Source organism: Macaca mulatta, chromosome 2, assembly GCF_049350105.2.
Source record: "Macaca mulatta isolate MMU2019108-1 chromosome 2, T2T-MMU8v2.0, whole genome shotgun sequence".
NCBI classification, from domain to species: domain Eukaryota; kingdom Metazoa; phylum Chordata; class Mammalia; order Primates; family Cercopithecidae; genus Macaca; species Macaca mulatta.
The window spans coordinates 121,435,263-121,462,428 of NC_133407.1; the positions used below are offsets into that span (position 1 = coordinate 121,435,263).

At 38.8% G+C, this 27,166-nt stretch overlaps 1 protein-coding gene across 51 annotated transcripts in view; it reads left to right on the forward strand.

Annotated features, from left to right (window-relative positions):
* The window catches only part of SLMAP (sarcolemma associated protein), a 179,009-nt gene that overhangs the window by 138,865 nt on the left and 12,978 nt on the right, over positions 1–27,166 (forward strand). For 28 of the 51 annotated variants that reach the window (XM_077990429.1, XM_077990427.1, XM_077990445.1 and 25 more), the window contains 6 exon segments: positions 6,266–6,346; positions 6,632–6,691; positions 17,588–17,710; positions 18,776–18,850; positions 22,329–22,649; positions 23,104–23,221. In XM_077990429.1, the coding sequence (XP_077846555.1) occupies positions 6,266–6,346; positions 6,632–6,691; positions 17,588–17,710; positions 18,776–18,850; positions 22,329–22,649; positions 23,104–23,221 (778 nt within the window). 51 annotated transcript variants of the gene reach the window in all.

Genomic DNA, 27,166 nt, shown 5'->3' on the forward strand with positions numbered 1-27,166 from the left:
AATTCTGTTACACTTGTCAGAGAAGAAAAGTGAATTTTAAAGCACCATATTGTCAAGTCACTTTTATACACAGGGAAATTAGGCAAATAAATTTGGTGGCATGTGTTTATCATAGTAGAACTTTCATTAGACTATTCTAGTATAAAATTTAAAACTAGATTCACAGTCTTGGCCAATTAAAACATTGGGTTATAAAAGTTTGAGATACTTAATTTTAGTACATTCTATTTTATTAAAGTAACTGGATTCATTTGGCTTTTTTAACTACTTAAGAGAATGGTGTTATTTCAGATATCTCGTGGTTTCCCTTCTGAATTTTGTGCACAGCAAATGCCATATTTGGGGAAAAAATGCATAGAATATGCATCATTAATATTGTTCTGGCAAACAGGCATTGAGTTTCAGAACAGTGAACTATTTTTAGTACATATGGCAATTTTTTTCACCTTATTAAACTGAGATGAGAACAGACCTTAAAATAGCTTTTACCTCACCATCCAAATACCTATTCAGATTAGTTGGTTGAATAGCCAGCACTTTGAAGTAGAGCCTTAGGAAAAAAAAAATGAATGCTTCTTTAATTAAAATGTCTTGCTGTCTTAGCGCTTATATTTAATGCATTCTAAATTAGAAAATATGTTCTTGAAATTATGTTGTGTCATTATTGGAAAAGTTTTGTGCATTACTGATTTCCCTTTTTAATTTATTGTTTTTATCTTATTGATACATAATAGATGTGCATATTTTCAGGATATGTTTTATAGTCTGATACATTCGTTTAATGTATCAAGATCAAATCAGAGTAATTAGAATATCATCACTTTAAATATTTATCTTTGTATGATTTCCTTGTAAACCTGGCTGTAAACTGTTTATTGGAAGTTTTAAAGAACATGCCTTTTGATCCAGCAGTTCCACTTTTGGGTTTTTAATCTTTTGTTGTTGTTGTTGTTGAGATGGAGTTTCGCTCTTGTTGCCCAGGCTGGAGTGCAGTGGCACAATCTCAGCTCACTATAACCTCCACCTTCTGGGTTCAAGTGATTCTCCTGCCTCAGCCTCCTGAGTAGCTGGAATTATAGGCGCATGCCACCATGCCTGGCTAATTTTGTATTTGTAGTAGAGAATGAGGTTTCACCATGTTGGCCAGGCTGGTCTCAAACTCCTGACCTCAGGTGATCCACCCGTCTTGGTCTCCCAAAGTGCTGGGAATACAGGCGTGAGCCACCATGTCCAGCCTGGGTTTTTAATCTTAAGGAACAAATTGGACTAATGAGCAAGAATGCTTGTTTCAGTGTTGTTTAAAAGCAACAAGAGGAAAGCATTAGGGTCCATTAATAAGGGTATTTATTAAATAAATTATGGCAAATAAGTTCATGTAAATGAATAGAATATATTCTTTAAGGATGATAATACAAATAAAAGTTTTATATACTCAGGGATTTTTCTATCAGTAGCGAACATTTTAGTAGCACCTTTCACAGTTAATATGCAAAGATATGCTAATCCTTGTAACAAACTAGATGGCTGAAATAAGTTACGTTTTAAATCGCACTATAAAGGGTTTTATTTTGGATTTGGCTAAATTGTCTTTAATTGGTGATGTTTTTGGTGGAATTTTCTTGTTTGGATTGAAAATATCAATTGCCATAAATGAACAATTACCAATGAAAATATCAATTGCCATAAATGAACAATTACCAACTGTTACCAGTCTTACCTCTTCTCTTACTTCTAGAAGATGTATCACCTAATGCAAAATGTACTTTCTGTTTAATCTCTAACTCAACTTGCAGTCATTACATGTCTATATATAGCTTTAGAGTAGAAGTAGAAAGAATAGTGTAGATAATTCTACCACTAACTAGCTGTACGCCCTCAGGCAACTTCAGTTCTTTAAACCTCAGTTTCCTCACTTGTAAAGTGAGATTGACAAAATGTGAGCCACCACTCATGGCCTTGTGTTTCATTCTTGAATAGATTTGATTTGCCTCTATGTAATTATAGTATCAGGACACAACATTGAGGATCCATGACTTGACTTGCTAAAAACTTGCTTTCTGGCCAACCTCGGTGACTCACACCTGTAATCCCAGCACTTTGGGAGGCCAAGATAAGAGGATCACTTGAGCCCAGGAGTTCGAGACCAGCCTGGGCAACGTAGCAAGACACTGTCTCTTAAAACACACACACACACACACACACACACATACTTGCTTTCTTTCTTTTTTTTGTGGAGATGGAGTCTTGCTCTGTCGCCCAGGCTGCTGGAGTGCAGTGGCGCAATCTCGGCTCACTGCAAGTTCTGCCTCCAGGGTTCACGCCATTCTCCTGCCTCAGCCTCCCTAGTAGCTGGGACTACAGGTACCCGCCACCATGCCTGGCTAATTTTTTGTAGTTTTAGTAGAGACGGGGTTTCACTGTGTTATCCAGGATGGTCTTGATCTCCTGACCTTGTGATCCACCTGCCTCGGCCTCCCAACGTGCCGGGATTACCAAACTTGCTTTCTTAATCAGAGTAGATATATGCTTTCAATCATCCTTTAAAATATATATATATATATGTATACATATATATACACACACTATATACTAGGCACTATTCTATGCACTGGGAATATAGCAGTTAATGAAACAGACATTCCAGCCTGGAAAACATAGGGAGACCCTATCTCTTCAAAAAAATAAAATAAAAAATTAGCCAGATGTGGTGGTGCACACCTGTGGTCTCAGCTACTCAGCAGGCTCAGGTGGTAGGATGGCTTGAGCCCAGGAAGCTAAGGCTGCAGTGAGCTGCAGTTGTGCCACTGCACTCCAGCCTGGGCAACAGAGCAAGACCCTGTCTCAAAAAACAAAAAAAGAAAGAAAAGGAAAAAAAAAACAGGCAATCTCTGCTATCAGGTAGTTACATTCCAATGATATCTTGATGGAAAATTTGGCCCTACCTTTAAGGCAACTTTACCTTCCCAGCTAATACTCTAAATATAGAATAAGAGTTCTTCTAGACTAGAAGAATACTTTTGAAAATATACTTCTTATTTACCTAATATTTTGATCCTAAAATTGCCAAAAATATTAAAATCGGGGAGAGCTGTTTTCCTTTTTATTCCTCCAGAGTGGTTCCTTTTGTAACCATATATGGACATTAGATGTATTAGCCTCTTTGATTTGAGAATGTAAGTTTGTGATCAAAATTAGAACATTCAGAAATTTCTGATTTTAGCATACTATGAATGCAGCAGCGGTCACAGATTAGATTCCCATGGGCCTCCATGGCCAGTGACTTCACTTCTAATCTAAGTTCCCTGTCGCTAAGCAGTTGACCTTTGACTACAAATGGCAGGGAGAAAAGAAGCAAAGACTTCTTGAAATTCATCACCCATTTCACAAGTTAAGCCACAAATTCTAGGGATATTGTTATATGGAATAGCCATAACAAGTTATATTTTAATGATGTATTAAATATTTTGACAGTAATGGTTTTAGATGTGTTTCTAATTTCTTTCAAAATAGAAAATATATTTTAATTTCCTTGATTATAAAACAATATATATATTTCTACAAATTTTTCAAACAACGTATGACTATGTGAAGGTAAAAAGTAAATGTGTCCACCATGTCCCTATCTCCAGAAATAACTAATGATATCTCTATTGTAGATCCTTCCAGACCTTGAATAAATATATGCAGTTAAAAATTCATAGATAAATGTATAACTATTTTTAATCTACATGGGGTCACATTATACATACTGCTCTTTATTAGGCTTTTTACTTAGTAGTAAATATATCTTGAATAGTTTTCATTCCATAATATATGTATATTTCATTTTCCTATAACAAACAATACTTCAGTGAGCTTTATGTAGCCCGTATGTGCTGTGTTATTTCCTTTAGGAAAAGTATTAGAAGTGGGCATGCACATACAAACAGTGAAATCAGGTGTGTAACATTATAAAAATATATACTTTTTAAATTTATAATCTCACTAAGGAAAGAAGATATGTACACATACACAGAATAATACAAAATAGAGTATGATTAATTGAGGAAACAAAAGACGCAGAGAAGTTACAATTAAAAGGAGCACCATGGTGGAGAAATGAAGACTTCCTTAGAGTTGATGGGACTTAAACTGTATATTACAGAATGAATAGGCCAAATAGAGAAAATGGCTGTTTTGAGATTAGGGAAATATTGAATCAAACAAATAATTGCAGGACATAATGCAGGCATGTACCAGCCCTATAAAGAAGCTAGCATGACCAGAGCAGAGCTCCTGTTGGAAATAATGTAGGGACCAGATTACGGCTAAATTCTGCTGTGTAAAGCTTGACTGAAGCCTTGTGGAGAATGGGGAGATAGGATTCCCCTATAGGATTTTATTCAGAGAAATGACATTCTCGCCGGGCGCGGTGGCTCAAGCCTGTAGTCCCAGCACTTTGGGAGGCCGAGATGGGCGGATCACGAGGTCCAGGAGATCGAGACCATCCTGGCTAACACGGTGAAACCCCGTCTCTACTAAAAAATACAAAAAACTAGCCGGGCAAGTTGGCGGGCGCCTGTAGTCCCAGCTACTTGGGAGGCTGAGGCAGGAGAATGGCTTAAACCCGGGAGGCGGAGCTTGCAGTGAGCTGAGATCTGGCCACTGCACTCCAGCCTGGGTGACAGAGCGAGACTCCATCTCAAAAAAAAAAAAAAAAAAAAAGAAATGACATTCTCTGCAAATGCTACCCTAAAGAATGCCATAGGCCAGGTGTGGTGGTTCACACCTGTAATTCTAGCACTTGGGAGACTGAGGTGGAAGGATTACTTGAGCCCAGGAGTTCAAGACTAGCGTGGGCAACGTAGTGACACCCCCTCTAAAAAAGAAAAAAAAAAAAAAAGAAATTCCATAGATATACAGATGTGCCATTACAGATGAGAATCTGGGGCCTAATTAATTGCCAGTCATCTTTGATATACTGTTGGGCCTATAGTAAGGATTTCTGAGGACAATTCTTTGAAAATTAGGCCTAAGATGTCTTCATTGGACCAGGCAGAAGACCTCTTATAAATAATTTCAAAACTTTTTTTCTTTCTTTCTTTATTTTTTAAATTTTATTTATTTATTTATTTATTTTGAGACAAAGTCTCGCTCTGTCACCCAGGCTGGAGTGCAGTGGCGCAAGCTCGGGTCACTGCAACCTCCACCTCCCAGGTTCAAGCAATTCTCTACCTCAGCTTCCTGAGCAGCTGGGATTACAGGTGCCCAGGACCACGCCCAGCTAATTTTTTGTGTTTTTGGTAGAGATGGGGTTTCACTATCTTGGCCATGCTGGTCTTGAACTCCTGACCTCGTGATCCATCCGCCTTGGCCTCCCAAAGTGCTGGGATTACAGGCATGAGCCACCGCGCCCGGCCCAAAACTTTTTAAAAAGTTTTTTCTTGGCCAGGTGCAATGGCTGATGCCTATAATTCTAGTGCTTTGGGAGGCTGAGATGGGAGGATTAGTTTAGCCCAGGAGTTTGAGACCAGCGTAGGCAACATAGCAAGACCTCATCTCTACTAAAAATATTAAAAAGATAGCTGGGTATAGTGGCATGGTCCTGAAGTCCCAGCTGCTCGGGAGATTGAGGCAGGAGGATCCTTTGAGCCCAGGAGGTCAAGGTTATAGTGAGCTGTTTGTCCCACTGCCCTCCAGCCTGGACAACAGAGCAAGACCCTGTCTCCAAAAAGAAAAAAATTTTTCTTACTGTGATTCAGGGACAGTTATCTTTAGAAATAAAAGACTGTTAATTTTCTTATTTTAAATGGCACTTTTTTTATAAGAACTAATCTTTTTTTTTTAAGGGTTTTATTTGAGTAAAATCTTACTAAGGCAGCCTTCTTACTCGTGTTTTTATGTAACAGAGCCTTTTCCTTTAATCATCTTTATACAGTGTCCACATTGTCTTGGGAATTGTACTATATTTGTTGCAGTTCTTTGAATACTTTAGCAAAGCTTGCTTCGTTTTTGTTTCCAGTTGGCAAGTGGACAACCTTGAACAAAAGCCCCAGCCCTCAGCAAAGCAGACATCATCCACATTATAATTTAATATGAGCTACGTGTAATAACCAGTATTCCGTTTTGGACAAGGGTGGTGAAGAAGTAAGAGATTCAGTGACCTGACCTCTTTTAAAAGTACTTTGCATACCTGTAGATTTTGAGCATTCATAGCCTGAAGCAGTTTTATTGATATAAGATATTTAACTGTAATAAGATTTTACGTTTATTTTTTTCTTGGTAGAAAATCAGACAAGAGCGAAAGAATCTGATTTATCAGATACTCTGAGTCCAAGCAAGGAAAAAAGCAGTGACGACACTACAGGTGAGTTTTAACCTCATGTTTACAGACCTGCAGCTGTTAATGGCAGTTTAGGTGTATAGGTTAATGTGAGTGGAGATTTCAAAGTTTGCGTTTGGCGGAAAAAAAAAAAAACACTTCCATTTATCAAGTCATCCCCTTTGAATGTTGGATATTTTGTTAAAACTACTTTCAACTACCCAAATATAATAGCTGTGTCAATTCCGGTTGTTTATTTTGATAACAATAGCTTGCTGATAGATCTGAATACTGTCTGTAATTATATACTTATTTTTTTCCTCTCTGTAGACGCCCAAATGGATGAACAAGACCTAAATGAGCCTCTTGCCAAAGTGTCCCTTTTAAAAGGTACTTTAATATGTTTTTATTACATCGTAAACCAGGGTATCAAATCACCCTTTGCCATAAAATCTGTTCTAGATATTATGTGAAGTTTTCATTTTTAGTTGAGAGATTAAGATGGGTTCTGTAAAGTAGCAGGAACTAAAAATTTGAAGTTTTGGTGTTTATACCCAATATTTCAAACAATGTCGAATAATTTGGATCAGTCCAGATTATAAGGGACAAAGTGTTAAGTGATAGAATATGAAATGCAGCTGTGTTTTTTGTTTACCCTTGTATCTCTAATACGAATTTATTAGCACTTTTAACATAATTAGAATAAGGTGAAAATCTTAACTCTCTTGAAAGACTCACCAGTTTGCTCTGTTATCATATGGTAGCAGTTGTAAATTTCCTTATTTTCTGGTGTTCTTCATCTTCTAGTAAATATCCCCAGGTTCTTATGACACTCTTCTAGAAATTTTGGGCTAAGAAATTTTAGATAGATGGCCAGGCGTGGTGGCTCACACCTGTAATCCCAGCACTTTGGGAGGCCGAGGCAGGCGGATCACCTGAGGTCAGGAGTTCGAGACGAGCCTGAGCAACATGGAGAAACCCTGTCTCTACTAAAAATACCAGATTAGCCAGCCATGGTGGTGCATGCCTGTAATCTCAGCTCCTAGGGAGACTGAGGCAGGAGAATCGTTTGAACGCAGGAGGCAGAAGTTGCGATGAGCCGAGGTCATGCCATTGCACTCCAGCCTGGGCAATAAGAGCAAAACTCTGTCTCAAAAAAAAAAAAAAAAAAGAAAGATATTTTAGATGTTGATAAGATAAGCAATGCATGAACTCTTTGTCTCACCTCTAAATAGGAAGTACATTTATTTCTTGATATTTACTTGTTTAGAATAAAGTGGGTAGAAAATAAATCAGCATTTATAAAAATGTTTTTAAAATAAAGTTCCTTGGGGATGGTTTACTGGAAAATTGTCACCATTTAGTCTCTTTTATGTTACCTTATTGTACACAAGAAAAATTGACATATCTTGTAAGTTCAGCCCAATGGGTTAATTAAAAATGTTGGTAGTGGTGTACTAATACGAGGCAGCTCTCTGGGATCAAAGTGACAGTAGCAGCCTGTGGAAATTTCTCTTTGTGGAAGTGCCTATTTTTCTGGCTGGACTAATAGGGAATCTTCTTGTCCAGTCCCCGAACTTTGGGATTATATAAGGAAGGAGCACTCTTACTGATTTGTACTCTTCTTAGGTGATCTTTGGTGTTGATAAGACATGCCTTTTTTCTAATGTCATAATAAAAAATATAAGTTAATGTTGGTATGGTCCAGAACTCTCATCTCAAAAATGCAATACCATTATTGTGTAAAATGTAGTTACTGATACTGAAAGAATGCCCTACCCTATGGGCCTTTATGGGAACGTGGAGGAAAAAGAAGGGAGGTAAATGAGTAATGAACGCACCCGAACAAAAGTAGCCCTCTTTATGGTCTTTTGCACTACAGAACTCTCCCAGAAATCTTTTTTTCTTTTTTTTTCTTTTTTTTATTTTTATAGGTACATAGTAGGTGTATATATTTATGGGGTACATGAGATATTTTGGTACAGCCATTCAGTGTTCCCAGAAATCTTTTCAATAGCCAAGTTAAGACTGACTATAGTGTTTATGATTGTGTTAATTATATTCAACTATTATTAGTGCCTTTGTGATTTTTGTCAGTCTGTTTTAGATTTGATTTTTATCCCATTGCCTACCACAATGCAGGTATTCAGTAAAACTCAGATATTGATGAATTAATTGATAATGGACTTCTTACATTAAAATTATAAAGCCACAAGAGCATTAGGAAAGTAACACTAGCCGCAAAGCTAAGAGCCAAAGAACTCTGGGTTCAATCATAGGTTTGCCATTTATTTGTAATGTGTCCTTGACAAATTGCTTAACCCCTCTGTGGTTCAGGGCTTTTTCATGTATTAGGCTGGCAAAAATCAACTTTATAGGATTATTGTGAAAATTGAATGAAAGAGTATGCATGGACCACACTTACCATGGTGTTGGGAACATAAAATGTTAACCACCATAATGAAGACACTGATCATGATGATGATGGTGATTGATAAAAGCAGTCCTATCTGTTGAAGGACTCTGAGTAACTCCATATTAATTGAATAAGATTGTGGAGTTTTAAAATTATTTCCCACGGTATTTAGGAAGAAGGATTTGTTTGTGATGGATTTTTTCTACTTAGTAATGCATTTATTTGTTTGTCACTTGCCAGATAATCAGGAAAAAAATATTTTTAATCCATGAGTACCACCAAACAGTATCTATAAAAGTACTCACCATATAGCCTGGGAAGTCAGACTCAAGGAAGGGGGGAAGATGTAGGAACAAGACTGGAAAATACAAGATGCATGTGGAGTGGGGGGCCTGTGTGCAGATGCTGTTAGTAATTGCTTCAGGTGCCATTGATGAAGATGGGTCAGAGTTTCCCTAATCTTGCTTTACGTTAAGGTAAAAGAACTTCTAAAACTTTTCTTTACATTTCTGTATGATTGCCAACTTTTTTGTTAATGAAGTAGGATCTTTATAAATACCTGCTGAAAGATTTTGTGGCTTGATTTTATTTTTATGAATTTTTTTACTTATTTTATTTTGTTTTGTTTTTAGAAACAGGATCTTGCTAAGTTGCTCAGGTTGGTCTTGTACTTCTGAGCTCAAGCGTTCCTCTCACCTCAGCCTCCCATCTCAGCCTCCCAAGTAGCTGGGACTACAGGCATGCACCACCCTACCCGACTTGTTTACTCTTTCACTTTGTTTCTTTCTCTCTCAGCTTGATTTTAAGAACAGACTGTTAAGTCAGTGATTGGATGTAAAGAAAAATCACCTAGGTAGAAGGAGGCATATTTTAGAAGCGTCTCCATGAGATAATTATCATAGCTCTTTATGGTCATTATTTTTCTTTTGTAAAGTTTCTCTTGTAAGAGTTTTACAGATTCTTAAAAATGATGTATCAGTGGTACTTTTTAGAAACATTTATGTTATGCTTGATTATGTGTGGTTATGGTTTGTATCTGTATAATTAGGTTCAATAGACTGACATAATTTTCTCTTAAAAGTATAAATTACTAGAGCACAGTGTTGACCTTTAGAGCTATATAAAGAAGCTACATATAAGTAGCCTCTTTATTTTCCTCATTCAAACTCTGTGCCTGACATCCTGAACCATTATTTTCAAGTTTTTTTTCCCCCTTTTTACAAAATAGCCAATCTTTTTATTTAGAATTATTGTGTATGACTTGTCACATTAGCTAGGACAAGGAAAATAATAATAAACATTCATTGTGAGATAAAATGATGATAGCAGTAGTACCTTTTCCCTGATATAGTAATCATTTCTATCTATGTTACTTTTAAATGAGAAATAAGTTGATCAAGCCATGTTTTCTGTATGCTTGAAACCGTCTCTCATGAAACATTTTTTAAAAATTGGAATTCACTTCAAATCATGTCTGTTGCAAATTTGCTCTATTTGGGGAACGTTGCCAGGGACTGCAGTGGTTTTAAAGTCTAATAAGACTGTCGGGCCGGACATGGTGGCTCATGCCTGTATTCCCAACACTTTGGGAGGCTGAGGCAGCCTGATCACTTGAGCCCAGGAGTTTGAGGCCAGCCTGGGCAACATGGCAAAACCCCATCTCTACAAAAATTAGCCAGGCATGGTGGTGCATGCCTATAGTCTCAGCCACTCAGAAGGCTGAGGTGGGAGGATCACTTGAGCCCAGAAGGCAGAGGTTGCCGTCAGCCCAGATCGTGCCACTACACTCTAGCCTCAGTGACAGAGCAAGACTCTCAAAAACAAAAGCAAAAATCTGTCCTTGGGATTTAAGGAATTTTAAGTCAAATTAGTGATAGTACATTTTTTAAAACTTTGTATTTTCCTTATGCCTCAACTTCCCCACAAACAGGCTGTGAACACTCTGCCCTGGCAACCAGATGCACCAGTATGATAAGGCTGGTCCCTGCCACAAGTTCCCTTCATAGCCTTCCCTGACAGTGGCCTGGTGAAATTTAACAAAATCACCTCATCCTTTTTGTTTATGTATCCTGACCCCCAATACAAGCATTTGCCTACAGGTCCTCGCTCTATCAATTATACCTGTTTGGCTGAGCCCATTCTTTGCCCTCCTCCCTTATGGTTCCCTGCATAGTGTACCTTGCCTTCCTCTCTAGGACCTTTGAGTATAATAAATCCTTTAATTTCATTTGCCTCTCCAAGTATAATTCCCACAGCTATACTGGAGTGATCCTCGAGGACCCCACAGGGAAACTTACTCCCTCCCGCATTTACCACACAGAGAGGTATAGATGATAAGCTAATTATTGGTGGTTGTTGCCATCAGGAGTCAAAGAAAAGAGAATGTCCAGGGTTTTTTTGTTTGTTTGTTTGTTTGTTTGTTTGTTTTGGAGGATGGGGAAGAAAGGCATTTTGAGTTTCATGGGACAAGAGTCATTTGAGATGACTGTATAAATAGTGTGTCTTACCTTGTATATTCAGTGATTAAAAAAAAAAAAAAAGCTAAACCTAAATCTGATCAAGACTCTCACTTCAATTGCCAATTTGCAGGACATACAAAGAACTAGGGACGTATCCTGAATGATGTGATGGGGATACAACCAGCAAAATCCAGAATGTGGAAGATTCTATAGGACACACAACCCAGTTTCTTTAGTAATTAAATTAGAAGGGGAAAAAAAGGAAAGGGGATGGGGGAAATCCTATAAATTAAAAGAGATTTAAGAGATATGTCGGCCGGGCGTGGTGGTGGCTCACCCCTGTAATCCTAGCATTTTGAGAGGCCAAGGTGGGCGGATCACTTGAGGTCAGGAGTTTGAAACCAGCTTGGCCATCATGATGAAACCCTGTCTCTACAAACAATATTAAAAAGTTAGCTGGGCATGGTGTCGCACACCTGTAATCCCAGCTACTTGGGAGGCTGAGGCAGGAAAATCGCTTGAACCCGAGAGGCAGAGGTTGCAGTGAGCCGACATCATGCCACCACACTCCAGCCTGGGTGACACAGTGAGACTCCATCTCAAAAAAAAAAAAAAAAAAGAAAAAGAGATGTCAACTAAATACAATGTATGAACCTTGTATGAATCTTCATTCGAACAATTCAACTGTAAAATAAATTTGGGACAATGGAAAATTTTAATACTGACTGGATATCAAACAATTAAGAAATTGCTCATTTTTTTCCAGTGTGATCATAGTATTATAGATATTCTTTCTTTTTGGTCTTGTCTTAAAGATTTTTTAGATTTTTTTATATTTACATCTATAAAATATTTTTAAATGGGTAGGATTACAAGAAGAGTAGATAAAAATACCTTAGAAAAAGGAAATATTAAAAATCACAAGCTAGATCATATGGGTTTGGTTTGAGGATTGATAGGTATAATTAAAGTTTGTTCACATAATCCTTTGAGTGTTTTATAAGATAGAGTGATCATTATAACAATTCAGTGGCTTCTGAGCACAGCAATGATATGATCAGATCTGTATTTTGGGGAGGTTTATTGAATGAACTGAAGTAGATAGAGGCTACAAGTAAGGCAGTCAAGAGGCTTAATCATTTGAGAGTCTGAACTAGGATAATTACTGTGGCAGTTTCAGGTAAGAAAACTCACTTGGGGCCCTGTTATTCTTATCTTCTATCTCTCCCTTGGTAATCTTATCTAGAATCCATTGGCCTGAGACACTAAATATGGGAGAGAGATGGAAGTCAGCTATAACCCCAGCATTTGACCCTGACTGAGTGAAAATTAAGAAATATTTATTTCTGGAAGAAAAGGTGTCCTGGTGGTGGCTGTGATGGTTTTAATTTGGCACATGCTAAACAGGAAGAGTGACCATGGGTTTGCCTGGGACCATTTATGCCTATTGTCCCAGCATAATTATCAAAAGTGCTCTCTCTCATATTCAAAGCTGTCCCAGTTTTATATGGTCACCCTAGGAACTGGAGATGCAGCTGGATGTGCAGAACAGAAACTAGAACCGACAAGTCATTTTCATTTATTTCTCAGATGTTTTATTGACCTGAGAGATATCTATAGGCTATAGACAGAGGTAGGAACCAGGTTTGGAAATTCTCTGCACAGGGGTGAACAGTGGTAGCAGAGGGACTTTCTAGTGAAAGAAAAGAACAATGGGGAAAGTAAAAGATCCGGCTGTTGAGAAGGAACCTGGCAGTTCAGAAAGAGTGGCAAAGGAGTAAGAATTGACAATAAGAGGCTGCTACCTTAGACTATTTGACATGGCCACACATATCCACAATGGAAAGATGATCTTCCTGCATTGTGAAGGTTGTTCTCATCAACCAAGCCTTCAATGACTAGACATTCTGAAGGTAAGAGTGATGGTGATGGAAAGAGGACACATCCACTTGCCAGGTCACTTCTATCAGTTGATGACATGCCATATGTTATGGCTAGATCAGCTTTCCACAAGCATGCACATGCAAAATAGAACTTGGGAAAAAAATCTTTGATTTGGCCTTTTACCAGGTGGATCAGTGTCAAAGTTTAGCTGAGCAAAGGTCAGAGTTTAAATTGAATCTTCAGTCACTCTTTTGAAGATATTTGGTGACACCAAATTTAATTTAGGATATGATGTAGGTAGGTAGTCTGTCAGTTCATTTATTGTGTGAATTTACAGGATTTAGCCTTAGTCTGAGAAAAAACTGGGCCCTGGCCTAGACTATTCACCAGGCAGTTCTAAAGATATACAATTTATGTTAAGGAAAAACAGATTCTGTTAATCTTTACAACTTACATTACTCCTAAATAACATTTATTTCCATGTGACTTGCATGTCTAAATAAAATGAATTTGGCTTAATAAGGCTTTCATTTATATTCATCTAAACACTTTTCCACCAATATTCATCACAAGACTCCCCAAGATTGTGAAACAGATTGATATAGAAACTCCATTTCTAGGACAAAAACGAGGCACCATGAGAATGGACCCAAGCCACAATAAACTAATAATGCATTTTCCCACACAACCATATAAAATACAATGAGCCCTTGATCAGCCTTTGCACAAAAAGAATTGCTCATTAAATCTTTGATTTTTTTAAAAAATGGTACTCGGTTTTCTAGAAAGAGGATCTGCACACTAACTATTCGATTAGTTTGAATATAGTCAGATTATTATGTCTGTGTTTATTAAGCTTAATTTGTAAAGATTTTTGGTCAGTGTCTCCACTTCTATGATCAAACACTGTGTTCAAGACCAGCCTGGGCAACACAGTGAGACCCTGACTCTACCAAAAAACTACAGATCTTAGCCAGGCACAGTGGTGCATGCCTGTAGTCCGAGCCATTCTTGAGGCTGAGGTGTGAGAATTGCTTGAGCCCAGGAGGTAGAGCCTGCAGTGAGCAGACATTGTGACACTGCGCTCCAGCCTGGCCAACAGCAGACCCCATCTTGAAACAAAAGAAAACAAAATGAAGAATCAGTTGCAGACATGATAGCCTTTATGCTTAAATACCTCAGTATACATTTCTTATTTATCTTATGTAATCACCATACAATTCTCAAAATTAAGAAATTAACATGGGTACATTACTATTCTCGAATCCAAATACCTGTTCACATTTTGACAGTTGTCTCAGTAATGTTCTTTATGACATGGCCCAGCATGGTAGCTCATACCTATAATCCTAGCACTTTGGGAGGCCGAGGATCTCTTAAGCCCAGAAGTTCGAGTTTATCTTCCAGGAGACATTGGCAATATCTGGAGACATTTTAGTTGTTGTGACCTGGGATGTGGGGCGGGGTAGAGGGGGGTACTGACTCTAGTGAATAGAGACCAGGAAAACTACTAAACATCCTACAATTCATAGGGTAGTCCCACAGCAGAGAATTTATTCAGCTCTGGTGCAACACAGCAAGACCCCATCTCTACAAAAAATTAAAAATTTTGCTGGGCATGGTGGCACATGCCTGTGGTCCCAGCTACTCAGGGAGGCTGAGGAAGGGGGATAGCTTGAGCCCAGGAGGTCAAGTTGTGACTGCAGTGAACTGTGATGGCACCACTGCACTCTAGCCTGGGCAACAGAGCAACACCCTGTCTCAAAAAAAGAGAAACCAGGATCTAAATGTTTGGTGTCCCCACAGCTACTGGTGTATAATTGCTTCTGGGCTCACTCAGTGGACAGACTTAAGAAGTGTGTGTGTGTTTTTGTGTGTGTATGCAGTTGTACACATATCTATATTTATTTCTATATATTTCTCCAAATCTATTCGAGTTCATACCCTACACCAGAGGATTAATCCTTTTTTTTTTTTTTTTTTTTTTTTTTTTTGATACAGAGTCTCACTCTGTCATCCAGGCTGGAGTGCAGTGGTGTGATCTCAGCTCACTGCAGCCTCAGCCTCCTGGGTTCAAGCGATTCTCCTGTCTCAGCCTCCCGAGTAGCTGGGACTACAGGTGTGCATCACCAAACCCAGTTAATTTTCATATTTTTAGTAGAGATAGGGTTTTACCATGTTGCCTAGGCTGGTTTCGAACTCTTAACCTCAAGAGATCTGCCTGCCTTGGCCTCCCAAAGTACTGGGATTACAGGTGTGAGCAACTGTGCCTGGCCCAGAGGATTAATTCTATCTTACCTATTTTCATATCTGTAATTCTCTTCTTCAACAGTGAGAAAAGTGGCTGCATTTATCTACAATGTATTTATTTGAACCTTTTTACAATACACAGAAAGTTGTTTCAGAATTAATAGCCAGTGCTTTTGTAGAAAAGAAACCTGTGTATGAATTTTTTTTTGATTATCAAATTATTAACATATAGCAATAGTCCTCAACACAGGACATTTTACCTCCCAGGAGACATTTGACAATATCTGACCAGGAAAACTAATAAACATCCTACAATTCATAGGGTAGTCCCACAGCAAAGAGTTTATTCAGCCCAAAATGTCAGTAGCACTGAGGTTGAAAAACTTGATCACAGAGCAAGGAAAATATCCACTCAAGGAATTAATATCGATGTTTTTGTCAAACTACTTGAATGTAAGGTGCAGGCATCATGATGCTTCTCTCCTAAATACTCCCTAAAAAAAAAAAAAAAAAAGAGCATTATCCTATATAATGACAAATCCAGAAACAGGGGCCAGGACCTTTGCAGACTCCAGTAGATAGTGTCGAAAGAGCTGTGAGAGAAGTTTTGTAGCTAATGCAACAGTGTCTGTGCCACTGGAAAAATCTCTCTCTGTACATACACCTTCCCTGGCCAAAAGACCTTTTGAAGGAAGAATTGATAGGTTGACTAGAGTAGATGAACCCAGAATCAAATTTTTTTCTTTCTTTTTTTTTTTTTGGAGACACAGTCGCTCTCTGTCGCCCAGGCTGGAGTGTAGTGGCGCGATCTTGGCTCACTGCTATCTCTGCCTCCCAGGTTCAAGTGATTCTCATGCCTCAGCCTCCCTAGTAGCTGGGATTACAGGCGCACACCACCACGCCCAACTGATTTTTAGTATTTTTCCTAGAGACAGGGTTTTGCCATGTTGCCCAGGCTGGTCTCAAACTCCTGACCTCAAGTGATCTGCCTGCCTCAGCCTCCCAGAGTGCTAGGATTACAGGCATGAACCGCTGCTAGGCCAGAATACAATTTTTCTAGAGAGAAAAATAGGATATAGTCTATAAATATGAATTTCCAAAACCTATTGTAATTGTATTGTGAAAGTTATTCTTAGCTCTTTTTTGATGGATTGAAGTTCTTATGCTGAGGTACTTACAAACCAAGGTGATATTTACATATCACTAGAAGAATATGGCTTACCTGATGATGTATTTATTTCAGGCAGAGTTCAGTAGCAGAAGATTTTAATACAATTAAAAAGGAGCAGAGTGATTGGAGAGGAAGGAGGTTAGGGGAAGGGGCATATTTGAAATAGAATGCTAGATTTAATTTATTTCAGTAAAACCACTTAGGTTACATCATTTAATATATTCAGCAGATTTTTGTTGTTATTGTTGGGGTGTTTTTGTTTTTGTTTTTTTGAGATGAAGTCTTGCTCTGTTGCCCAGGCTGGAGTGCAGTGGCACGATCTCGGCTCACTGCAACCTCCGCCTCCTGGGTTCAAGCAATTCTCCTGCCTCAGCCTCCCAAGTAGCTGGGACTACTGGCGCCTGCCACCACACCAGGCTAATTTTTTGTATTTTTAGTAGAAACGGGGTTTCAACGTATTAGCCAGGATGGTCTCAATCTCCTGACCTCGTGATCTGCCCGCCTCGGCCTCCCAAAGTGCTGGGATTACAGGCGTGAGCCACACCACGCCCAGCCCAGACATTGTTATGTGTGTATTGGGGAAATGGTGATGACAAAGTAAGCTCAGTAGAGCTTTCAGCCTAGTTTTTATTTTGTGTTCCACAACTAGGGTAATTGTGCTAAAATTTAGCTGTTTCTTGAAGAAAAGTTTCTTGTTGTTTTCCATATCCAGTTAAGTTCCAAGTGAATTTTTTCTGACTAGTATCAAGAAATTTCAAAATTGATGAAGAATAGCATTTTGCTCATCTCACTGAATTTCAAGTCTTAATAAGCAATGAGTTATAATCTATCACTGTCATTATTTTTATGCTAAAATTGTGAATATATAATTTATGTTAATGTATGTTTTATATTGCCATCACCATGATTACTAATATATGTAACTGTATTTGTATTTTTTCACAATTACTAAAATGCTTACTGTAATTTGCTTCCAAGTTTTATTTAACTCAGTTGTTCTGTGTTGTTTATGCATGTGCAAACATGAAAGAGATTACCAGTCTTTTATTGTAGAGATTATAGTGTGATACTAACTCTTGCTTTTAAAATAAACATGTTTTTGTCAGATGACTTGCAGGGTGCGCAGTCAGAAATTGAGGCAAAGCAAGAAATACAGCATCTTCGAAAGGAATTGATTGAAGCCCAGGAGCTAGCTAGAACAAGTAAACAAAAATGCTTTGAACTTCAAGGTGAGATCAAGATTACTTTGGTTCTTTAGGGATGTGTGGAGGCAGCACGATATAATTGGATGGCCCCAAACTTGGAGTCCAGAGGCATGTTTCAGATTCACAACTTTATGAGATATGTGATCTTGGTATATTTACTTGACCTCTCTAAACTTGTGTTTCAGGTCAGTAAAATGAGGGGAGTTACAGTTGCTCTACCTTCACACTGTTGATGTGAAAATCAAGTAAGATCTTTACTAACTGAAAGATCTTAATAGTTAATTGCATATTAAGTACAACAGAAGGAAAACTCAAATTTCTAAATTTTCGTTACGCCTAATGTTAGCTAATGTCCTAGCCACGTTCTTTTCTAGTAGCTCACTTATCTGTAGGTCATAAGCCAGTGGAGTCTGTGCAGTTCCCCAGAGCTTACATTTCTGTACCATTCACAGTAACTACCTGGTTGCAGACAATTAGTATCTCAAAGAGTCTTAAAATGAGAAAGGGAATGACCTATGGAGTCCTTATGCTCTCCAAGATGGCTTTCCTGCCCAGTAGGAAGATTTACATCCCAGGAGGGAACTAGGAATTTCTTGTTACTACTTCTTTCCTTTCCTGCTTCTCAAAGAAATTAGAATTGGTATTCACTTAACTTGAACCTTTTGGAGGATCCAGGCTAATATATTAAATTACAATGAAAAAATATTTAGTTAACAGCAATTATTTAGTTTAGTGTTTACTATGTGCTTGACAGTAAATATGAGAATTTTAAGTCTTTTAAAAAAATTAAATTCAAAATGCCGATTAACAATTATCAAGACTGTTTCTCATGTTAAGAAAAGCACATATTATCTTGGTGATACCAGGTCCAGAAAACTCCACTACTCAGTTGAATAGATTTATTACTTACTACAGTCCTGTACTCCTAAAATCTTTAAACTAACTGCTAATACTGCTAATACTGCCTAACTTTTGTTTCTTTCAATAATCTTTTAGGAGAGAGTTTTAAAAGAAATTTTCAGCTGCTCAACTCTGGGTACTTTCATTAATTCACAAAACTATTAATAGATACTGTGTTTTTACTTTTAGCTCTTTTGGAAGAAGAAAGAAAAGCCTATCGAAATCAAGTTGAGGAATCCACTAAACAAATACAGGTTCTTCAAGGTACGGAAGACCCCAAAGCTCTTTGAGATTGTTATTGTGTGTGTGTTTTTAGTGATTCAAAAGGAACGGAGGCCAGGCACAGTGGCTCATGCCTGTAATCCCAGCATTTGGGAGGCCGAGAAGGGTAGATCACCTGAGGTCAGGAATTCGAGAGCAGCGTGGCCAACATGCTGACCCCCTGTCTCTACTAAAAATACAAGAATTAGCTGGGCATGGTGGTGCATGCCTGTAATCTCAGCTACTTGGGAGACTGAGGCAGGAGAATCGCTTGAACCTGGGGTGGAGGTTTCAGTGAGCTGAGATTACACCACTGCACTAGCCTGGGTGACAGAGCAAGACTCTATCTCAGGGAAAAAAAAAAAAAATGGAATAGGAAGTAAGAAGGCAGAGAGTCCCCATTTTTCTTTTTTTCTTTTTTTTTCTTGAGACGGAGTCTCGCTCTGTCGCCCAGGCTGGAGTGCAGTGGCTGGATCTCAGCTCACTGCAAGCTCCGCCTCCCAGGTTTACGCCATTCTCCTGCCTCAGCCTCCCGAGTAGCTGGGACTACAGGCGCCCGCCACCTCGCCCGGCTAGTTTTTTGTATTTTTTAGTAGAGACGGGGTTTCACCGTGTTAGCCAGGCTGGTCTCGATCTCCTGACCTCGTGATCCACCCGTCTCGGCCTCCCAAAGTGCTGGGATTACAGGCTTGAGCCACCGCGCCCGGCCGAGAGTCCCCATTTTTCATGGCTTTGATTCTCTAGAACCTCACATTTCAACACGGCTCTTGGTGGAGCTTGCTTTATTTATTTATTTATTTATTTATTTATGAGACAGTTTCGCTCCTGTTGCCCAGGCTGGAGTGCAATGGCGCGAACTCAGCTCACCGCAACCTCCGCCTCCCAGGTTCAAGCAGTTCTCCTGCCTCAGCCTCCTGGGGTTACAGACATGCACCACCACGCCTGGCTGATTTTGTATTTTTAGTAGAGAGGGGGTTTCTCCATGTTGGTCAGACTGGTCTCAAACTCCCAACCTCAGGTGATCCGCCCATCTCGGCCTCCCAAAGTGCTGGGATTACAGGTGTGAGCCACTGCGCCTGGCCTATTTATTTATTAAGAAAATTCAAGGGAAGATTGTCCAGTACTCCCATATTAGACACTTAGAATGGAAAAAGCAGAGGGGAAGATTCGCAGTTGGTAAGACTGTCATTTTCTGGGTTATGTTGTGAGTTCCTACAGAGGGCCTTTGGATAGGAAATCTGTTTGAGCTACTCTGTGCATCAGCACTTTGAGCTAGCTGGTATGTGTATATATTGATGGCTGGTGTAGGTATACTGACATCTGATGCTCAGAACACACTTGTATTTCAAGAAAATTTTTGTTTGTTTGTTTTTTGAGACGTAGTCTTGCTCTGTTGCCCAGGCTGGAGTGCAATGGTGCGATCTCGACTCACTGCAACTTCCACCTCCTGGGTTCAAGTGATTCTCCTGCCTCCAGAGCAGCTGGGAGTACAGGTGCACGCCACTACACCCAGCTAATTTTTGTATTTTTAGTAGAGATGGGGTTTCACCATATTGGCCAGGCTGGTCTCAAACTCCTAACCTTGTGATCCACCCACCTCGGCCTCCCAAAGTGCTGAGATTACAGGCATGGGCCACCACGCCCGGCCTCAAGAACAATTATATATCACATGGAATAGGATAATAGTCTCTGCACTGATTTTCTTTGATAATGGCTGTTCTTCTTATCACCATTTTGCTGTTTCTTCGTCTGAGCTATTGCAGGGTCATTACAGAAATTTCCAGAAAAACCCCTGCCTGTGGAGTGTTTACTTCAAGCTGGAGCTCCTGGTATATTATGAGGAGATTGTATGATACCCCAGGAGAGGTCTTCCTTTCCCATGCCATTATAAAATTCCTAAAGTAAAATTAATTTGCTTTCTTGTCAAAGAAGGAGCCGATGTTGTTTTAAAATTTTAGCTTGAGAGATAGGTGGGGAAGAAATTAAATAGACAAGTAATCACTATTAAGAAGAGAAAGGAGAGTCGTTGTATGAGTCCCAAGATACTTGCCCAAAAATATTTCAGAGAAAAATTAGTCTTTGGGGTCTTATTTTTTGAGTGGAACTTTTGAGTTATTTAAAATTAGAATTTTATTTTGGTCAAATTAGAATTTCTAGGGTATGTCATATATGTTTTTAAATTGAAAGCTCTTAAAACTCCTATTGTAGTTTAATGTTATTATCCATTAATTTACATAAATCTGATTTGATTCTCTATTTTCATCCTAGACTGTGTAGGGGCAATTTTTCCTAAAGGTTCTGTGACATAGTGCTGCCTTTTGTTTTAAACCTGTCTTGCATCATTGAGTGCCCCCTAGTGCCAGCATGTGTATTTCACGACTGTATCAACAAATGATCATCTTCTCTGGCCACTGTGCCCTTTCAGATTCCAAACTTGTTACCTCTCAATTCTTCCTACAAATTTAGAAAGTCTAATATCTTAATGTTTACTTACGTAGCAACCTCCCTTTCTCCCACCCCTAAATCCTCTTATAATTAATTGTTTTCCTTTGGAACTTTTTAAATCTATAATTTCCTTATAATATGGTAACCAAGATTAATTTTCTTGTTCTGCGCCAAGTTTGATTTTATACAAATGGTTTCCAGTTTGGGTCATGAGCACAAAACCAGGTATTTTAAATATATATATAACCCTTCAGTGAGGCAGTATTAATTTTATTAACTCATTAATTCAACCAATAATTCTTGATTGTTTACAGCTGTGAGCAAAACAAATGCCCTACATGAGGTATACAGTTCAGTAGAAAAGTTAAACAATAAGCAAATTAATAGAGACTATGATGTCCAATAAGGACTTCAAAGAAAAATAAATCAGAGTAAAGAGCCAGAGAATGACAGTGAGCTGTTTTTCAGATGAGTCATCAGAAAAGGCCTCTTTAAAGAATTGACATTTGAACAGAAAAATGAATCAAGAGTATCAACTGTTTATTGCTTACCATTTGACCAATCTATTCTACACACAGGATTCACCCTAAAAAAAATAAAAATAAGTATATAGTGTTTAAACACTGAACAGCCTAAAATGTCAAAAATAAAGGGTTGGGCAAGTAAGTTACATATACTATAACTATTTTGTGTTGAAAGAGTTTCATCAACAGAAGAATAGGCAACACTGAATATATTTTGATCACTCCCTGTTTAATGTTTGTTTATATATGTGTATAAATGCATAGGAAAAAATCTAGAAGGAATGTCAGAAGTAATTTTCTGTGTGTTGGGGAGATAAAGATCACTTTGGTTTTTTTTCCTCTTTGCTATCTGTATTTTGACACTTTCTGCATCAAACGTGGATTGTTTATACACTTGAATCAAAAGCAGCAGCTCTGATAACCCAGGCTATGCATTAGGTACAATCCTGTATGGATTATTCTTTTATTCCTAATCCTAATGGGCCAAGAAAATGATGGATATACTTTTGCAGCCCAGTTGCAGAGGTTACACATCGATATTGAGAATCTCCGGGAGGAGAAGGACAGTGAAATCACAAGTACTAGAGATGAATTGCTTAGTGCCCGAGATGAAATTTTGCTCCTTCATCAAGCAGCAGAAAAGGCTGCCTCTGAGCGGGACACTGACATTGCTTCTTTACAACAAGAGCTTAAGAAGGTGAGAGCTGAGCTTGAGCGGTGGCGGAAAGCAGCGTCTGAATATGAGAAAGAAATCACAAGTCTGCAAAACAGTTTTCAGCTTAGATGTCAACAGTGTGAGGACCAGCAGAGAGAGGAAGCAACAAGGTTGCAAGGTGAGTAAATGTATTTTACGTAAAGCTCTTAACTTTTGACAATGATAACTTTGTAACTTGTTTTTTAAAAAAAATGCAGGTTTTTTTTTCTTTGTTAGCTATCAGTTGTATACACCAGTGTTTTTAAATCAGAGCTAAAAATGTATTTTCAGGTCTGCAAGTTTACTTAAACTTATTTTTTTTTATGGTTTTATATTTTATTTTAAAATTGTTAAAAATTGCTTGTCTTATAAAAGTTAAGTGAAAAAAAATACTGTTGTTCAAGTACGAGCTGATAGCTGTCCTTGAGGTATACATGCAAAGCAACAGAAATCAAATAATTAACCATGTAAAATCTACGTGCTTTTAAGGGGGCAAAAAAGTATGTTCTTCTCTGAAATCTTTTCCTTTATCCTTTGAAATATTATAGAAGTTGTATTTCTATATTAACAAATATGTTTTGGGACTATTTTAGGTGAACTAGAGAAGTTGAGAAAGGAATGGAATGCATTGGAAACTGAATGCCATTCTCTAAAAAGGGAAAATGTTTTGCTATCATCAGAACTGCAACGGCAAGAAAAAGAATTGCACAAGTATGCAAGAACTCTCTGTTTTTCAGATATGAAATATTTCTTTATCTTAAATTTTCATCTAAATTAAATTTAATTTTATTACTTAAATACTTTACAGGAGCAAATGTTCGGCCCATCTCTATTTGGTTATTTGGCAGGTTAACCATACTGAATAAATACTTCAGCTTTTTTTTTTTTTCCTGCCACCGCCATTATCCTGCATGTCCTTTCCTTGTACTCACGGAATATAGATTCATTAAATGTCCCAAAGAAACCCTGAACAAACAACAAAAGTCTGTAATTCATAGTTGAACTTGCCCTGTAAACTAATAAATTTCAAATATCAGTTGCTTTTCTTTCACACCAATGATCTCTTCTTTTAGTAAGGGTGATCAGGAAGTGACTGCAATGAAGAATTTGTAAGGCTGGGTGCAATGGTTCACACCTATAATGCCAACATTTTGGGAGGCTGAGGTAGGAGGATCGCTTGAGCCTGAGAATTCAAGATCAGCCTGGACAATGTGGCAAAACCCTGTCCCTACAAAAAAATACAAAGATGTACTGGGCATAGTGGTGCGTGCTTATAGTCCCAGCTACTTGGAAGGCTAAGGTGGGAGGATTGCTTGGGCCCAGGAGGTCAAGGCTGCAATGAGCCACGATCATGCCACTGCACTCCAACCTGGGTGACAGAGCCAAACCCTATATCAAACAAACCAAAAAAATAAAAAAGGAATTTGTGCTACTGAAAGATATAATCTTCTGAATTTCAAATAGTGTTATATGAAGAGTAATAAAATATAAGACCATTAATCCTCTGAAACCAGTTAAATCTTTCTAGTATCTAATACTTGACAAGCAAATCAGTGAATGCATTAGATTTATTCCAGCAAATTTAGTGAAGTCCTATTTTACCACCACAATATGCCATATTTAAGTTTAAAATGGGTTTATTCCAACTGGTGTGGACAACATTATGAAACTCCATCTCTTCAAAAAATACAACAAATTAACCTGGCCTGGTGGCAAGTGCCTATAGTCCCAGCTACTCAGGAGGCTGAGGTGGGAGGATTACTTGAGCCCAGGAGGTGGGGACTGCAATAAGCCATGATCACACCTCTGTAGTCTAGCCTGGGCAACAGAGCCAGTCCCTGTCTCAAGAAAACATAAATAAAAATAAAAACAAATGTTTTACATTGTTTATAAGACATAAAAAACTTTGTAAAAGCAAATCCAAAATATGAATGGGACAAAATAAAGGTCAAAACTATAAATATATGTATATGATATATATCATATATGAAATATATATGAGATCTATACATATCTCATATATATCTATATACATAAATTTATTTATTTATTTTGAGATGGAGTTTTGCTCTTTTGGCCCAGGCTAGAGATTAGTGGCACGATCTCAGCTCACCGCAACCTCTACCTGCTGGGGTCAAGCGATTCTCCTGCCTCAGCCTCCTGAGTAACTTGGATTACAGGCACGTGCCACCATGTCCACCTAATTTTGTATTTTTAGTAGAGACGGGGTTTCTCCATGTTGTCAGACTGGTCTCGAACTCCTGACCTCAGGTGATCTGCCCACCTTGGCCTCCCAAAGTGCTGGGATTACAGGCATGAGCCACCGCACTCGGCTCATAAATTTTTTTTTTTTTTTTTTTTTTTGAGGCAGAGTCACATTCAGTTGCCCAGGCTGGAGTGCAGTGGCATGATCTCAGCTCACTGCAACCTCCGCCTCCCTGGTTCAAGCAATTGTCCTGCCTCAGCCTCCCAAGTAGCTGGGATTACAGGCATGCACCACCACGCCTGGCTGACTTTTTTTTGTATTTTTAGTAGAGATGAAGTTTCACTCTGTTGACCAGCCTGGTCTCGAGCTCCTGACCTCAAGTGATCTACCCGCGTTGGCCTCCCAAACTGCTGGGATTACAGGTGTAAGCCACCACACCTGGACTATATATAAAATTAAGGAGGCTGGGTGGAATGACACGCTCCTGTGATCCCAGCTACCCAGGCGGCTGAAGCAACATGATCACTTAAGCCCAGGAGGTCAAAGGTAGTGAGCTGTGATCACACCACAGCACCCCAACCTGGGCAACAGAGCAAGACTCTATCTTAAAAAAAAAAAAAAAAGAAAGAAATTGAGGAATGAATTGATTATCTGTATAACAGCACATTTGAACAAATTGTTTGGTATGAAGTGTGTATAAGATTATGATACAGATACCCAAGTTCTTTACATTTAGAATACATTAAGATCCTAATAAATCCATTTAGTTTAATAATCTATCAAGCAAGAAATACCATTGTTTGATTGCCACTGTTGCTTATCTTGTTGTTTTGAAATTATTTATTTATTTATTTATTTATTTATTTATTTTTGAGACAGAGTCTTAATCTCTTGCCCAGGCTGGAGTGCAGTGACACAATCTTGGCTCACTGTAGCCTCCGCCTCCTGGGTTCAAGCAATTCTCCTGCCTCAGCCTCCTGAGTAGCTGGGATTATAGATGTGTGCCACCATGCCTGGCTAATTTTTGTATTTCTGGTAGAGAGGGGGTTTCACCATGTTGGTCAGGCTGGTCTCAAACTCCTGACCTTGGCCTCCCAAAGTGCTGGGATTACAGGCGTGAGCTACTGCCCTCGGCCAAAATTATTGATATTTTAAAGATTTAGGCTAGATCCCTTATTTTTAAGATGTGATTAATTGGAATCTAGCAGACTCTTAAATACTGTTTTCAATTTTTTCAAATTTTAAGTGTTGAGAAGCAAGCCTACAAACTACTAGTGAGTAGAAGCATATGGTTTAAAAACATTAGGCCCCAGAAAGGGGCCGATAAGTCATTGGTCAGATCATCTACCTAAACTCACATAAAGTATTTAAGGCAGATTAATTTTTTTTTTTTTTTTTTTTTTTTTTTGAGACGGAGTCTCGCTCTGTCGTCCAGGTCCAGGTTAGAGGGCAGTGGCGCGATCACTGCCAGCTCCACCTCCTGGGTTCACGCCATTCTCCTGCCTCAGCCTCCGGAGTAGCTGGGACTACAGGTGCCCACCACCACACCCGGCTAATTTTTTTGTATTTTTAGTAGAGATGGGGTTTCACCATGTTAGCCAGGATGGTCTCGATCTCTTGATCTCGTGATCCGCCCGTCTCGGCCTCCCAAAGTGCTGGGATTACAGGTGTGAGCCATTGCACCCAGCCTAATTCTTTTTCTTAAACTTTTCTGATGCCCTAAATTTGCTTGATAAGCCTCCCCAGCATTTAAGTAGTATTTAGAAGCTAGTCTTCCTTTACAGCGTCTTATGTGCCATTTAATTGCTAGCTGTATTGACTTGACAACATCAGACCCACCCCAAAGAATCTGTGAAGCGTACAATCAAAATGGGATTCAGACTCTGTAGTAGTTCAGTTACAGTAGTGAGTCTGATTCTTGAATGATCCATTCTGAAAGATGTAAAACTGTCACCTTGAAAACCTTATACTCCTTTAGCTATTTATGGGAGCCAAATTCCCTAACACAGCTATACTGTGCAGACCTTTTATTCTCTGTTGTCTGGGCTGTGAAAGAAGGAATTGAAGACAGAATTTCTGTTCACACATATCAAGCTGTTTTCCGCGTATGTTGTAAGTCAGATTTTTATAACATCAAGTTATAAAAGTGATCATAGAGACTGTGGTGGCTCAACGCCTGTAATCTCAGCACTCTGGGAGCCGAGGCGGGCAGATCACCTGAGGTCAGGAGTTTGAGACCAGCCTGACCAACATGGAGAAACTTTGTCACTACTAAAAATATAAAATTAGCCGGCCATGGTGGCGCGTGCCTGTAATCCCAGCTACTCGGGAGGCTGAGGCAGGAAAATCGCTTGAACCCGGGAGGCGGAGGTTGCAGTGAGCTGAGATCACGCCATTGCACTCCAGCCTGGGCAACAAGAGTGAAACGCTGTCTCAAAAAACACAAAGGT